The sequence below is a fragment of the Entamoeba invadens genome (assembly GCF_000330505.1).
Source record: "Entamoeba invadens IP1 unplaced genomic scaffold scaff_1105074725643, whole genome shotgun sequence".
Lineage (NCBI taxonomy): Eukaryota > Evosea > Mastigamoebida > Endamoebidae > Entamoeba > Entamoeba invadens.
Window position 1 is genome coordinate 444,556 of NW_004191777.1, and position 13,740 is coordinate 458,295.

Here is a 13,740-nt window from a genome sequence, read left to right on the forward strand (position 1 = left end):
ATGACTGTAATATTAATAATTTTGTATAAAATAATAAACTTATTTTGAATTAATTTTATAATTAAATTTATTATAACATAATAATATGAGGAAAACAAATATTAGGGATAAATAAATGTTATTTAAAAATCAAAAGTAAAATTAAAACTATGAAAAAACTTTCAAAAAATATAAAACTAATTTAAAAAACAACAAAACAATATAAATGGTGAAAAAAACTATAAAAATGCAGGATTTCAGTTCCTCACAAAAATAACTGAAAAATAAAGATAAAAATTGTGATTCGACGGGATTATTATGGTAGAACGATAGGATATTTAAAGTGCGAAAAAAATGGAAAATGGGAAAGAAAAACCCAAATTAAAAAAAAAGAAGTCCAAAAATGGGGTCTGATGTACATTGGATATAAAGCAAATTGAACTACAAAGTTTAGTGGTACTCACAAGGAAGAAATAGCATAATGAACAAATACGAATACGTTGTCCCTACATCACTCTCCAAAGACAGCTCGATATACGAACTGTTCTCCAGCCAAGAAAATTCTATGCTGAGCTCGTTTGTCTCCGACGAGCTCGATGCAGTCCCCACCGAAGAAGAAAAAAAGTACTTCATGTCGCTTCAGGTTTGGGTTACTCTTATTTTATTTTGTAGAGGAGTGTGTCATCAGTAGAAAACAGACCCGATGTTCTCAAAGATCATTGGTGATGACGAGGAAGAAGAAGAAATGGAAAACAAGAAGACGGGTACACCCGAGCTGAACTCACAATGCATCGGGAAAAGCGACTCTGACGAGCAAGACAAGGATCAACCCTATGAAACAGACTCAAAAGAAAAGGTTGACAAAAAACCAGCATTCAAGGCAACTGTTAGTTCAAAACTTTTCGACATTCAAGCACCCCCTTTCGTACACAACGAGTTCTTTGGAAACCCCTTCAAAAGACCACAGAGCAATCCAAGCCATTTTAATGGGCCCGAACAATTGGACATCCCGTTACAAGAACCCTACCAAAACAAGTGGAGAACTCAGCCTTGTCTTTTTTATCAGAGATACGGATTTTGCAGAAAAGGTGACGAGTGCAATTTTCAGCACATCCCGTCGACAGGAAAGCAGTTTATAAGTGTCGACCAGCTCTACCGCACAAAGCCGTGCAAATACTTTTTCACCACTGGAACATGCAGAAAGGGAGATAACTGCAACTACTCACATGATGTTTCCGTTTGTTATTTGTTTACTTATGGTCATTTTGCTATTCGAACTGAATTCATTCGTGTCGAAGAACTTAGAAAACTAACGACCAGAAATTTAGCAACTACAAATTCGATGATTGATTGGATTATTGCAATTTTTGTGTTTTGTGGAAGAGATTTGTGTGAATGAAGCGTTTTTGGGGTGTATGATTTCCGAAATGAAGTGAAAAACGTCAAAATACAACGAGTTTACTTTATTTGTAAATGTGAAGTTCTTTTCAAAAAGAAAAATTAATAGTTTTTCAATTAAAAAAAATAAATTGTGTTTCAACTCATTGAAATAATTTCTTAAAAAAGGCAAGTTTGCGCATGTTTTGTAGTTTCTTTTTTATTTGTTTTTGATTTTACTTTCGAATAAAACAACTAAAAAGTGTCTGATTGTTTATCAATTATTAAATGAAAAGAATTGGAAATTTTAGACGCAATTTTTTAGAGTTAAAAGAAGCAAGTTTATTTTATTCATAAATAGTTGCTAAGAATTTCCCAAATTTCCTGTATTTTAACAAAAAAATGGACTTTTGTTCACAAATAAAAAGTTTGTTTTTTATTTTTTATTAACATTGAAAAAAGTATATTGAAATTAGGATTTGAATTGTTTGTATAAACAAAATCATAATAGAAAGTGTGTCAACTAAGGTTGTTGTTTATAAACGCACAAAGAAAGATAAAAAACAATAATAATAGTGGTGTTTCAGAAAATGTGCTATTTAACACACACGATAGTGTGTTTGATGTTAATAAAAAAGTCGTTGGGCAAATGCTGAATTTTATTATATTAAGCAAAATATTTTCCTTTTGTTTTTCTTAATTTTAAAATATTAGATATTAGTATTGTAATATGTTAAATAATTCAAGTAAGAATTTTTCTATGAAATCCAAAAAATTTTTTACTCAACAAATCAATCCTAAAAGATGAAAAATATAGTTTTCGAATAACAAATAATTAGTTAATTCTTAAATACAAAATCCTATTAAATAACGTTATTCTATTATATTTTTTTACTATTTTAAAAAATAGTTTAATTGATATTATAAATAAATTAAAATACAAACTAGAATTTACAATTCTAAATTCCCGAATACATGAGTAGAAGTGGTGTAAAATTACTTTGAACAGAAACAAAGGAACCCTGGAACTTGGAAATGTACTTCTAAAAATGGGAATTGAGCCAGCTCTTGAGGCCATTGCTAAGAAGTACAACTGCGACAAAATGATTTGCAGAAGATGCTATGCGAGACTCCCGCTGAGAGCAACAACTTGCAGAAAGAAAAAATGTGGACACGCTGCTGATTTGAGAATCAAGAAGAAATTGCAACCAAAGAAGTAATTTCTTTTATAAGGAGAATACTTTTGTCGTTTTGTTCCACATTTTTACAATCTTCTTATCAATTGTATATCTTTTCTTATCATTTCTTTTATATATTATAGTTAGTTTTATTTATTATATTACTATTATAATTGAAAAGTTCAATTTTTTTTATTTATTTTTTTATTGTTTTTAATCATAATCAAACGTTGTAAAATAGTTATAAATTAAACATAAATAAACTATATTCAAATTATAAAAATTAATACAATAGTTTTAGAAAAATCAATTAACAAGTTTGAAATGAAACTTCCCAAAGGTGTGTTTTTTCAAAACATTTTCTGTGATGTTTAGCTCAAATAAAATGTAACTCTGGACTTTTGGGAAATCAAATAAAAACTCGGCGAATAAAAATAGTTAAAAAGCGATTTGAAAAAACTCTATCCCGAAAAAACACGTCAAACACCACCAAATCAACTAAAAAATGCGCCAATCTGGATTTAATTTGACACAATGAACATAGTCTGAGATTGTTTAGATTTGAAAAGAAGGAGAACTAGTAAATTGAGATGGATCCACAACAAATATTAAACGAGTTACAAGCGCAAAAAAAGACGGTCGACGGCATTTTGTCGAAGCTCAAATACGCATCGAAAAACAGTGACGTCACTCTCTACAACCAAAAAAAGACTGAATTAGTCCAGGCGATCAACCAATTAGCAAACACGCTTGAAAAGGCAGAGAAAGTCCCCGAAAGCACTATAGAGGACAACCCTCAACTGAACTTCTCTGCTAAAGTAAAGCAATACATCGACTTCGGGTCGTCAATTGAAGCTAATATGCCACCACCCCCACAACAATCATTTGGCGATCAAGGTACTGCTGAGAATCAACCACTTATTGGATACGATGATGGAAGTCGACTCACAGACCAAAGCAATTTGGTTATGGAAATGCATAAAGACGACACTCAACAAATTAGTGATATTACAACTCGAATGAAAGACTTGAACACGGGGTTCACTAAACTCCACTTCCTTGCAGAAATCCAACAAACGCAGTTGGACAATATTTATGACAATGTAATGACGGCTGATACTAAAGTCGCGGAAGGCGTGGAGGAAGTCGGAAAGGCTCAAACCTACCAAAAAAAGGCTTCAAGAAAATTGTTATTCATCCTCTTGATCGTTGGGGCCGTTTTCATTGTTCTCGCCGTCATCGTAGCGATTATCCTCGCAGTACATTTCTCGAAAAAAGACAACGGCAATAATTGATTTGACACTTGTTATGTTCTTATTACTGAGAAGGATAAGAGACGACTAAATAAGTAATGTGTTATTGTTTGAGAACTTTTAGTAAGGATTGGAAGCTTTCGTGGCTTCGTTGAATTTCTTCTTATTTTTTTCGTTCCACGTGAACAGACGATTCTCTTTCATTATGTGACCAGAATCAACAATAACATCATCCATTTTCTGTGTGACATCCCAACATGCCACTACTAAGTCAAGATGCTGACTTAATGGCTGAGTGTTGATGATGTGGATTAGCCCTAACATCCGTCCTATCTTTTCACAGTGGTCTTTTATTTCTTTTTCATAACCAAATAAATCGTTTTTTAATCGCCAAAGCACTAATATTTGTGAATATTCAACTGCAAACTGAATGACTAAGTCGACAACCGCCGCGCAGTCATATATTTCTTTCGCATTTTCAATTATTCTCTTTATTCTTCTGTTGACTTCTTCTTCTGTTTTGCATATATAAGTAGGAACATTTTGAGTTATCAGTGGTATTTTATCGAATCTTGCTTGAACTATATTCGATGGATCTGAACACGTTTTGAATAGATTAGTAAGAACATCAGAAGTAACAACCTCCTTCATCTTTTTATAAGCCGATCCCGAGGGCTTTGGCATATCTCTACTTTTGAAATTGAGTAACTTTTCTCTGAATTCAGCAGTTGAGTTGAGTCTTGGAACAGTTTCCATCTTAATGATTCCATTTCCAAGAAGTGATGCCTTAACCCATATATACCCTTCTTTTGTTTTAATTTGAAGTATGTCATGCTTTTTTGTTCTCCCCTCCTTTGAACATTTTCCTTGTCTAAGCACAGAACCACTAACAAAAGGTGTCTCGACATTCTGATAATTTGAAAGAAACATTTGATGAGATACAACAGTACAAACACAATACATGACTGGGTTTGCCGACCATATTACAGTCTGGTTGAGAAAAATTGAACACATCACCCCCTCTAATTATAAAGTTCCCTCTTTTTTCATTTTTAAATAAGTTTATTATTAAGTTTAATTTATTTACTATATTTGTTTTTATAAAAACATTCAATTTTTTTTTGTCAAAAAAAATCTAATCAATAATATCGGAAATAAATTTCTATTATTTTATAAGTTATATAATTGATTTCTAATTATTTAATTTTAAATATTCCGTTATAATTTATAGATAATATAAAATAAATAATGAAATATTATTGTACTATATTTTGATATATCTTAAACTATAAAAATAATTACAATTTTTAAAAAATAAAATATAAAATTTAATTATAGTTAGGTATATATATAAAAGTAATTAATTTAATAAAACTATAATGTATTATAGAATAATTTGAATGTCAATTATCATTAACAATATTTTATAATATACAATCAGTAAAAAAAAGTACTAAAAAAACCAAATGGACAACTTCGATGAATTTGGGAATTATTTAGGCCCAACCATCCCAAGTCACACATCGCCTTTACCTGATCAACCAAATGCAGAAAACCCGCCACCTCCTGAACATAACTCTCCCGACAAACCCAATCTTTGTTTAATGGAAGAAGATAATTCCGATGCTCTTCCCGATAACCAAATAGTTCTTCATGAGGACAAAGAGTATTATCACACCGCTGAAGACGTATATGGCGAAGACGTAGAGGTGTTGTTTAGAGATGAAGACGAACAGTCATTGGACACCCCAATTATACCACCGAAGAATAAAAAAGTGATCAAAAATGAATTTGACTCCATCCCACTGAGTAACACCAACTTTGAGTATTTGAAGGAGTTGATGAAGAACACGTCGAAAATCAGAAACATTGCAATAGCAGGCGCTTTACACCATGGAAAGACTGAACTTGTTGATGTATTTTATCAGTACACGCACGAGAAACAAATTGACGTCGAGAAGATGACGCAACACTATTTAGATAACAGACTCGATGAACAGAAAATGAAGATCAGCCTTCAAACCAATTACATCACATTATGTCTGCCAACTACACGAAATGGTCATTTTGTAGTGAATATTGCAGACACTCCTGGTCACTGTGATTTCATTGATGAAAGAGTGACATCCTTATCTTTAATGGACTCGTTGCTGTTAGTAGTCGATGTGAGTGAGGGGGTACTCCAAACAACACGAGACGTTATTAAAGAAGCCATTTTGCACCACAAAGAAATAGTACTGGTGTTGAGTAAAATAGACAGACTTATTGTGGAGTTGAAACTCCCACCAGAAGATTTTTACTGTAAAGTGCGAGAGGTAGTCATCGATGTCAATTCTGAAATACGTGCATACGGTGGGGTACCCGTATCTCCAGAAGACAATTCCGTTGTTTTTGAATCTTCTGTGTTTGGCATCTTCTTCACACTTCAGTCGTTTGCAGTCAAATACATCCCAAAAAAGTGCCAACCAACATTGGAACAGAAATTACGAGGAGCTATTCCATTCGACCCAAAGGTATTTGCAAAGAACTTGTGGGGCGACTTCGCATTCGACCACAAAACACACAAATTCACGAAACTCACTGAAAATTCAAAGAGAGCGTTTGTCGAGTTTGTCGCAGAACCCATTTACAAGCTGACTGTGTCGTGCATATCATTCGAAGGAAAACAACTCAAAGAGGCGTTAAGGAGATTTGGAGTGAAATTGGAAGGGGACGAAAACAAGATGAATAACATGTCGATACTTCGAACAGCATTTTCTAAGTTTTTTGGTGAGTTGAATATGACAAGCATAGGAGATGTTTTGTTTGGGCTTCAAGACTCCACTATTGGTGGGAAACGTATTAATGATATCAAAAATTCGAGTATTAAAAGTGCTGTCGATGTGTGTTCCCCAGATGGAATTGTTGTTGCAAGTGTTTTGCGAATGACTCCCGACAAAACGTGTCACGAGAATTTGGGAATAGTCAGAGTGTGGAGTGGTGTTTTGAAGAAAGGGAAGTACACAATTCTCAATGGTCAATTGTGCAATAATACGTTGGATAAGATGGAAGAAGACTCCCTACAATGTGACATCAATGAGGTTTCGATTAACATGGGGAGATACTTTGTGCCCAGCGAAATACCGTGTGGGTGTGTTTGTGTTGTACATGGCATCGAGAACAACGTCGAGAAGAGTGGGACAATATATGGTGATGGTACAACTGAAACAGAAGATATTTGTCTCTATAAGTCGCCAATTCCAACAATGAAAATTGTTGTTGAACCACTGAACCCAGCTCAAACGCAATTGGTGCGGAAAGCTATTACACGAGCAGTCCAGTGCTACACGGGGAGTCAGGTCAAATGCGAAGAAAGTGGCGAGTTGAATATCATTGGATACGGTGAGATGTATTTGGACTGCCTACTACGTGACATTCGATTGATGTTTGGGGAGTTTGAAATGCGAGTGAGTGACCCAATGGTAGTATTTAGAGAGTCTATTAGTGTTCAGTCGCAGATGAGAAGCATCTCGATGTCTGGAAACAAGAAAAACAAAATTGGAGTCATTGTTGAACCGCTTGACGAAAAGATATGTGACGGGATATCATCTGGTAACATTCACATGTGTGGCGATCTTCCTAATATCCTTCGAAACAAGTTCAACGTTGATATTTTAGAGAGCAAGTCAGTCATGAGTATCTCTAATAATCCAAATATGCTCGAAAACGATGTTTTAGACCCAAATACTCGAAGTCAAGTGTACAAGGTATCGCAGTCATGTGGTATTGGATTTAATTGGGCAATGAAAACGGGGCCATTGTGTGAAGAGGAGATGATGAATTGTAAAGTGAGAATCATTGAGGCAAGCTTGGAAGAGAATGCAGACCCACAGCAAATCATGCAAGCGATGAGAAAGGCTATATACGCCGGAATAATATTGGCAAACCCAGTCTTACTCGAGCCGATTTACTCTGTTGAAATCTTGACGCCAGAAGTTGCTCGAAGTCGAATTGAAAAGAGTATACGAGAGAGAAGGGGGTTTGTGGATAGTGTCAAGGCAATAGATGGCACCCCGTTTATCGCGATGTATGCGTCGTTACCTTTGATGGACATGTTTGGGTTTGAAATTGATGTTCGTTTCTTCACGCGAGGACAGGCATTTGTTCAGTCTCGATTTGAGCGATGGGGTATTGTCCCTGGTGATCCTCTTGATAAAGAAATCAAGCCTCTCAACTTACAACCAAACCCACAGCCTTATCTTGCACGAGAATTTATGATGAAAACACGAAGAAGAAAAGGTCTTACTGATGATGCTGACATTGAAAAATACTTTGACGGCGAAATGTTAGCAACGATGAATCAACTTAATTTCATCTTTTGATTGTCTTTTGTGTTTTTAGACTCGATTAATTAATAGCATCTAGTCTATTAATAGAATGGTTAATCAATAGTAAAAATAACTATAGTTGAATAGAATAACCCTAATAAACTTAAAAACGATTTAAAGGTATTATAACTCAGTCTTCTTCTCTTCAGTCTTCACCTCTTCGTTCTTTTGTTCATTGATGATATCTTCGACACCTTCTGGTGCGGCTGGCTTAGTTTCAGTCTTCTCTTTTGGCTCGAGGGAGTTCAGTTCCTTCTGGACTAAAGATTGAATCCACATAGCGTATTCGTTTGAATTGGTGACTGGATATCCAGACTGAATCAAAGCAGTATTATACAACCCTTTAACAAACAACTCAGCCTCTTCGTTCTTGTTGTCGACAATAAGCTCGTCGATCTTTCTGACGATGTCGTGCTCTGAGTTCAAGATCAAGACTCTCTTTGTTGTTTCGAATCCCAAATCCTTCTTATTCGCAGTGGCATGTGCTCTGATCAATTTCTCCATGTTGGCTGTTAATCCGTCCTTTCCAGACACAACAGCAGCAGCAATGTTGCCAAGGCTCTTTGAGATTTCGACCTTTGTGACTTCGGGGATCAAGTCGGTGATGAATGACTTCATCGAGTCAAATTCCTTGTCTTCTTTCTCAACACCAAACCCTTCCTTTCCAAGATCAACAAGCGTCTTTCCTTCGTAAGTGTTAATACCTCTGCAGGCAGATTCGTCGACAGGCTCGGTCATATAAATGACTTCGAAACCAGCAGCAACCGCACTCTTTCCAACTGGGGAGTTTTTAGCCTCTGCCAATGAGTCAGCACAGACGTAGTAGATGTCAGTTTGGTTATCTTTAAGTCTCTTGATGTAATCATCAAAGGACATCATCTCGTCTCCAGAGACTGATGAGTGGTATCTCAATAACTTAGCAATTCTTCCTCTATTTGGGACATCGGTGATAGCTCCGATCTTCATTTGAACGGAGTACTCTTTCATGAAATTGTTGAAAACGGTGACATTTGTCTCACTGAGGTCTTGAATCAACTGAAGAACCTTTCGAACGACTTTCCGTTTAATTCTGTCGATGTGTCTGTTCTCTTGGATCATTTCTCTTCCAACGTTCAATGGCAAATCATCTGAATCAATGACACCTCTAATGAAGTTCAAATACTCTGGAATGGTCTTATAGAAGTCACCTGAAACAAAGACTCTTCTGACGTAGAGTCTTAACATTTGCTTCATCTTCTCTTCATCTTTTGGCGCGAACGGATTGACTGCTTTCGATGGGATGAACAACAAAGCTCTGAAAACAGAGTCACCTTCAGTGTTGAAGTGGATCTTTGCTAATGGGTTTTCCTTTTCTTTGGTAAGAGCCTTATAGAAGTCGTTATATTCCTCTTCAGTGACATCAGTTCTCATCCAAATTGGTTTATTAGTATTGATAGCTTGCCACTCGGTATTATTCTTAGTGACAAACTTCATTTTCTTTTCCATTGTCTTCATTTCTTCTTCAATCAACTCTTCCTCTGTTTTTTCCTTCTCTCCAGCTTCGATCTTGGCTTTAGCCTTTTCAGTGGCTTCCTTTCTCATCGCATCGGTATCTTCAACCTCTTCCTCATGTTTCACAACAGTTTCCATTTGAATTGGGAACTGAATGAACTCAGAGTATTTGGAAACTAACTCTTTCAAGACATTTTCATCCAAAAAGTACTTGTCTTTCAATTCAAGAATGATTCGAGTTCCTTGTGTCTCGATTGGAGCCTCTTCTTCGGCCAAGTCTCTCACTAAGAACCCATCACCATTCGACTCCCAAGCATTAGTGTCTTGAGTACCAACTTTTCTCGATATCACAGTAACGTTCTCTGCAACTAAATAAGACGAATAGAAACCCACACCAAACTGTCCAATGAGTGACTTATCATCGGCAGCTTCAAGTTTCTTTATAAAGTCGGCAGTACCAGACTTAGCAATAGTTCCCAAGTTAGTCTTAAGTTCTTCTCTGGTCATTCCAATACCATTGTCTTCGACAATAACTCTTCCTTTATCTGCGTCGATGCTCACTCTTATTCTCAACGCCGTTGTATCAATATTCAGCTTTTTGTCAGTCAAAGCCAAAAACCTGACTTTGTCTAACGCATCAGCGGAGTTCGAGACCAACTCTCTAAGGAAAACCTCTTTGTTTGTGTAAAGACTGTGAATGATTAAGTTCATCAGTCTTGAGACCTCGACGTCGAAGGTCTGTTTCTCTTGGGCAAATACGCCGAGTATGGCGACAAATGCAAGAAGGACAAGCATTCTTATTTCAGTTCCCTTTCCAAGTTTTTAAGTGGTGTCACAGTGACACGTCACCACCTGTTGGCTTCTGATTGAACAACTGTGGGTTTGTTTATATTTATTTCTTTTCGTTTTCTTGTAGTGGGGAGTATTATTATTTTATTATAAATGATACTATTCATTTCTTGACCAAAAGATATGTTCTGATCTTTAATCAATGGCAATAACTATTAATATACCATAATAAAACTTTATTAATATAGTTATTCTATTTTTAAGAAACCATTTTTTCACAATGTGATTTTTGTTATTAGTTTTGTTATTATGTTATTTTGAACTATACTTTTATATATTAAATTACTAAAGAAATAAGGAGATTTATAGTAAAAAAGGAGATGGGAAGAACTAACATTCTGGCTTAGAGAAATAAAGGTGAAAAGAATTCATTAAGATCTTCAAAATCAATGTTGCTCTTTGTCCTTCTTTTTGTGGCTTTATCACAAGCCGCAGCAGCAGCTTCGAAGGAAGCCCCCAAAGAAGTTCCCAAGGAAGAAGCAAAACAAGCTCCAGAAAGCATCAAAGACCTTCAATTTGAGATGTTTACATTGAACAACGAGTTCTATGGATCTTTCATAGACCACGAAGACACTGTTTTTGTGAAGTACTACGCGCCATGGTGTGGTCACTGTAAAGCACTTAAACCAATTTACGAGCAACTTGCAAAGGAGATGCACAACAAACTCAAATTTGCAGAAGTGAATTGCGAAGACTCGAAAGAAATCTGCGAGAAGGAAGAGGTCCAGGGCTTCCCCACACTTATTCTCTTCAGAAAAGGAAGAGCCAAAAAGGTGTATGGCGGTGAGAGAAATTTGGAGGCGATGAAGAATTGGTTGGAGTCTGCTGCGATGCCCCCAGTAAAGGAATCCAACAAAGAAGAGATCGAAGAGCTTAAAAAGAAGGACTTACCTTTCTTGGTTGTCAGAAGTGAGGCAGACGACCCCATCAGAAAGAGACTTGAGGATATAGTTGATGAAATGGATTACATGCACTTCTATGCGTTGAACTCGGATATTGACAATTTTGAGATTGAGGTATTCAACGGTGATACAAAAGAAAGTTTTGTGTATGAAGCGCAGACCAACGCCACATTTGAAGAGAAGAAGTTTATGAATTGGGCTAATATCAAAACGTTCCCATTGTTCCATCAAGTTAATATGCCATTATTCAAAAGAATAGAGTCTATGGACGTCTACGCTTTATGGTACTTCTACCAAACTAGCATTCCAAAAGTACACGAGGAAATGTTTAGAAAACTTGCAAAGAAGTACGAAGGATCATTTGTCTTCTTCTCGTTCAACAAAGTCATTTCGGAAGACCAAGTGAAATCCCTCCACCACACCGGGAATGTGTACCCTGCTATTTCTATTATCCACAAAAATAAGAGAAACATCTATGCTATGAATGAAGAGACTGAAATCACCGAGGAAAGTGTGACTAAGTATCTTGAAGATGTCTTGTCGGGGAATGAAAAACCAACGTACCACAAGAGCAAACCAATTCCAGAAGAAAAGCAAAAGGAAATTTATAAGTTAACTGGAAATAACTTTGACGAGTTTATCGCAACAAAAGGAGTTGATAAATTGGTCATTTTCTGTGTCGAGAGAGTCGAGGTGTGCAAGTATTTCTTGTCGACCCCACTTAAGAGAGTCTCGAAAAGATTGAGCACAGTTCCTTCATTTAAGGTCGCGTGGATTGACGCCTCCACTGATGACGTTGGACCTGAATGGAACTTGAATATCGTGCCAAAATTGTATTTGGTTTCTGAGAAGGATGGAGAGACTAAAACTCTTGAAATGACTGATATGCCAAGTGAAGAAAATACTATGAAGTTTTTACATGAAAATGCTCTTTATAAGTTTGAAATGCCAGCACCACTCCCCGAAGAAAAGAAAGAAGAGAAAAAAGAAGAAAAGGAAGAAAGTGATACTGAAGAAGAGGAGGATGACGAAGAAGAAGAAGACGTTGATGAAGATGAAGATGCAGTTAACGACGAAGAAGTTCATACAGAAGAGAAAAAAGAAGAGAAAACTGAGTTATAAACATAATTCATTTGACTTTTTTATTAACACTTTAAATAACATTGAACAAAATTCAAGTGGTCTAAAAATCGGGGAAATATCGAGTTTATTAAATAAATTTCCGTTTTTTTAGAGTTTTTTTTATTTGCATAAACAATACACAAGCCAAAAAAAGGAAAATAATCAAAAATTCGATTAATATCCCTGTAAAAACAGGTCAAAACAAAAATAAGGGCGTTATTTTAAGTGTTAAGTATAGTATTATACTATTCATTTTTATACTTAAATTAATAATTATATTATCTAAAAAATTTACTTTCCTTATTAACATTTTAAAACTATTATTACTATAACTATTTTTCTATACTCAAACCATTTTCAAATCATCAAAAAAATTACTATAAATTTGTTATATATTATAGTAAAATTACCAATATTATTCAATTTAATTTTTTTTATAATGATATATAATAATAATTATTAACTAAATCAATACGATAATTTATTTTTCAATAATTTGCCTAAAAAAAAGTCTATTTATATAATAATAATTAAAATAAAAATGGGTATGTAAAAATAAAATAGAACGGACAAATTTAACAAAAAATTTTAAATTATTTAATATCTAGTTTATATATAGATATTTTAATCATTAATTATTATTTTTTATGGTTAGAGAAAAAAAAAACAAAAAAATATTAAAAATGATGAAATAAAAAATAAAAAAAATATTTTGAGTCGACTAAAAAAGCAAAAAAATTCAATCTGTTTTTTTAACTTGGAATTCTTGGGTATTTTTGTTTTCCATTTGTTAAAAGATATTAGAGATATACTAAAATAAATAGTATTATACTATAATAGAGACCACACATTCTCAAAAGTGTTTTTTCCTTTTCTTCTCGATAAAAAACCAAGTTTTTGAAATGACTAAACACTGCGATTTGTGTTTTAAATAACTGGTCACGAACGGGGTCTTGTGCAAATCCAATTATAATATCCCGAAACACAGTTCTTAATAAAGTTACTAGAAAATGAGACTTTAAGTTCGCTGTAAAATAATTAGTCTTTCTAAGAAAATAGAAACTTTGAACTGGAAAAGAACTCAAGAGAATGGCTGAGACAGAAAATGAGCGCACGCTAGACCAAGCTTCTAAAGAAGCCGTGGACCAAGTTGTGAACATTCCCGCAGCTCAAAGAACACAAGTTGAGTCACTCTTTTATGACGTTGCGATTGGGTTTAAAG

The 13,740-nt window shown here is 34.8% G+C and overlaps 7 protein-coding genes across 7 annotated transcripts; 5 read left to right on the forward strand and 2 right to left on the reverse strand.

Annotated features, from left to right (window-relative positions):
- Nucleotides 1–460: 460 nt before the first annotated feature.
- EIN_082550 (hypothetical protein) lies at nucleotides 461–1,378 on the forward strand (the record flags this gene model as incomplete). The annotated part of the gene is made up of 2 exons (XM_004184471.1): nucleotides 461–622; nucleotides 671–1,378. The coding sequence occupies 2 exons, from the start codon at nucleotides 461–463 to the stop codon at nucleotides 1,376–1,378; spliced, it is 870 nt and encodes a 289-aa protein (XP_004184519.1).
- Nucleotides 1,379–3,124: 1,746 nt separating this feature from the next.
- On the forward strand, nucleotides 3,125–3,829 carry EIN_082560 (hypothetical protein; the record flags this gene model as incomplete). The annotated part of the gene is made up of 1 exon (XM_004184472.1): nucleotides 3,125–3,829. The coding sequence occupies one exon, from the start codon at nucleotides 3,125–3,127 to the stop codon at nucleotides 3,827–3,829; it is 705 nt and encodes a 234-aa protein (XP_004184520.1).
- A 78-nt stretch (nucleotides 3,830–3,907) lies between these two features.
- EIN_082570 (hypothetical protein) lies at nucleotides 3,908–4,801 on the reverse strand (the record flags this gene model as incomplete). Its single annotated transcript, XM_004184473.1, has 1 exon — nucleotides 3,908–4,801. The coding sequence occupies one exon, from the start codon at nucleotides 4,799–4,801 to the stop codon at nucleotides 3,908–3,910; it is 894 nt and encodes a 297-aa protein (XP_004184521.1).
- A 452-nt stretch (nucleotides 4,802–5,253) lies between these two features.
- Nucleotides 5,254–8,148, forward strand: EIN_082580 (116 kDa U5 small nuclear ribonucleoprotein component, putative; the record flags this gene model as incomplete). Its single annotated transcript, XM_004184474.1, has 1 exon — nucleotides 5,254–8,148. The coding sequence occupies one exon, from the start codon at nucleotides 5,254–5,256 to the stop codon at nucleotides 8,146–8,148; it is 2,895 nt and encodes a 964-aa protein (XP_004184522.1).
- Nucleotides 8,149–8,277: 129 nt separating this feature from the next.
- EIN_082590 (heat shock protein, putative) lies at nucleotides 8,278–10,440 on the reverse strand (the record flags this gene model as incomplete). The annotated part of the gene is made up of 1 exon (XM_004184475.1): nucleotides 8,278–10,440. One exon carries the CDS (start codon nucleotides 10,438–10,440, stop codon nucleotides 8,278–8,280), a length of 2,163 nt encoding a protein of 720 aa, XP_004184523.1.
- A 443-nt stretch (nucleotides 10,441–10,883) lies between these two features.
- EIN_082600 (protein disulfide-isomerase precursor, putative) lies at nucleotides 10,884–12,518 on the forward strand (the record flags this gene model as incomplete). The annotated part of the gene is made up of 1 exon (XM_004184476.1): nucleotides 10,884–12,518. The coding sequence occupies one exon, from the start codon at nucleotides 10,884–10,886 to the stop codon at nucleotides 12,516–12,518; it is 1,635 nt and encodes a 544-aa protein (XP_004184524.1).
- Nucleotides 12,519–13,607: 1,089 nt separating this feature from the next.
- EIN_082610 (Hypothetical protein) lies at nucleotides 13,608–13,721 on the forward strand (the record flags this gene model as incomplete). The annotated part of the gene is made up of 1 exon (XM_004184477.1): nucleotides 13,608–13,721. A coding segment is annotated over one exon (114 nt), but the record flags the coding sequence as incomplete, so codon positions are not given.
- Nucleotides 13,722–13,740: the final 19 nt, after the last annotated feature.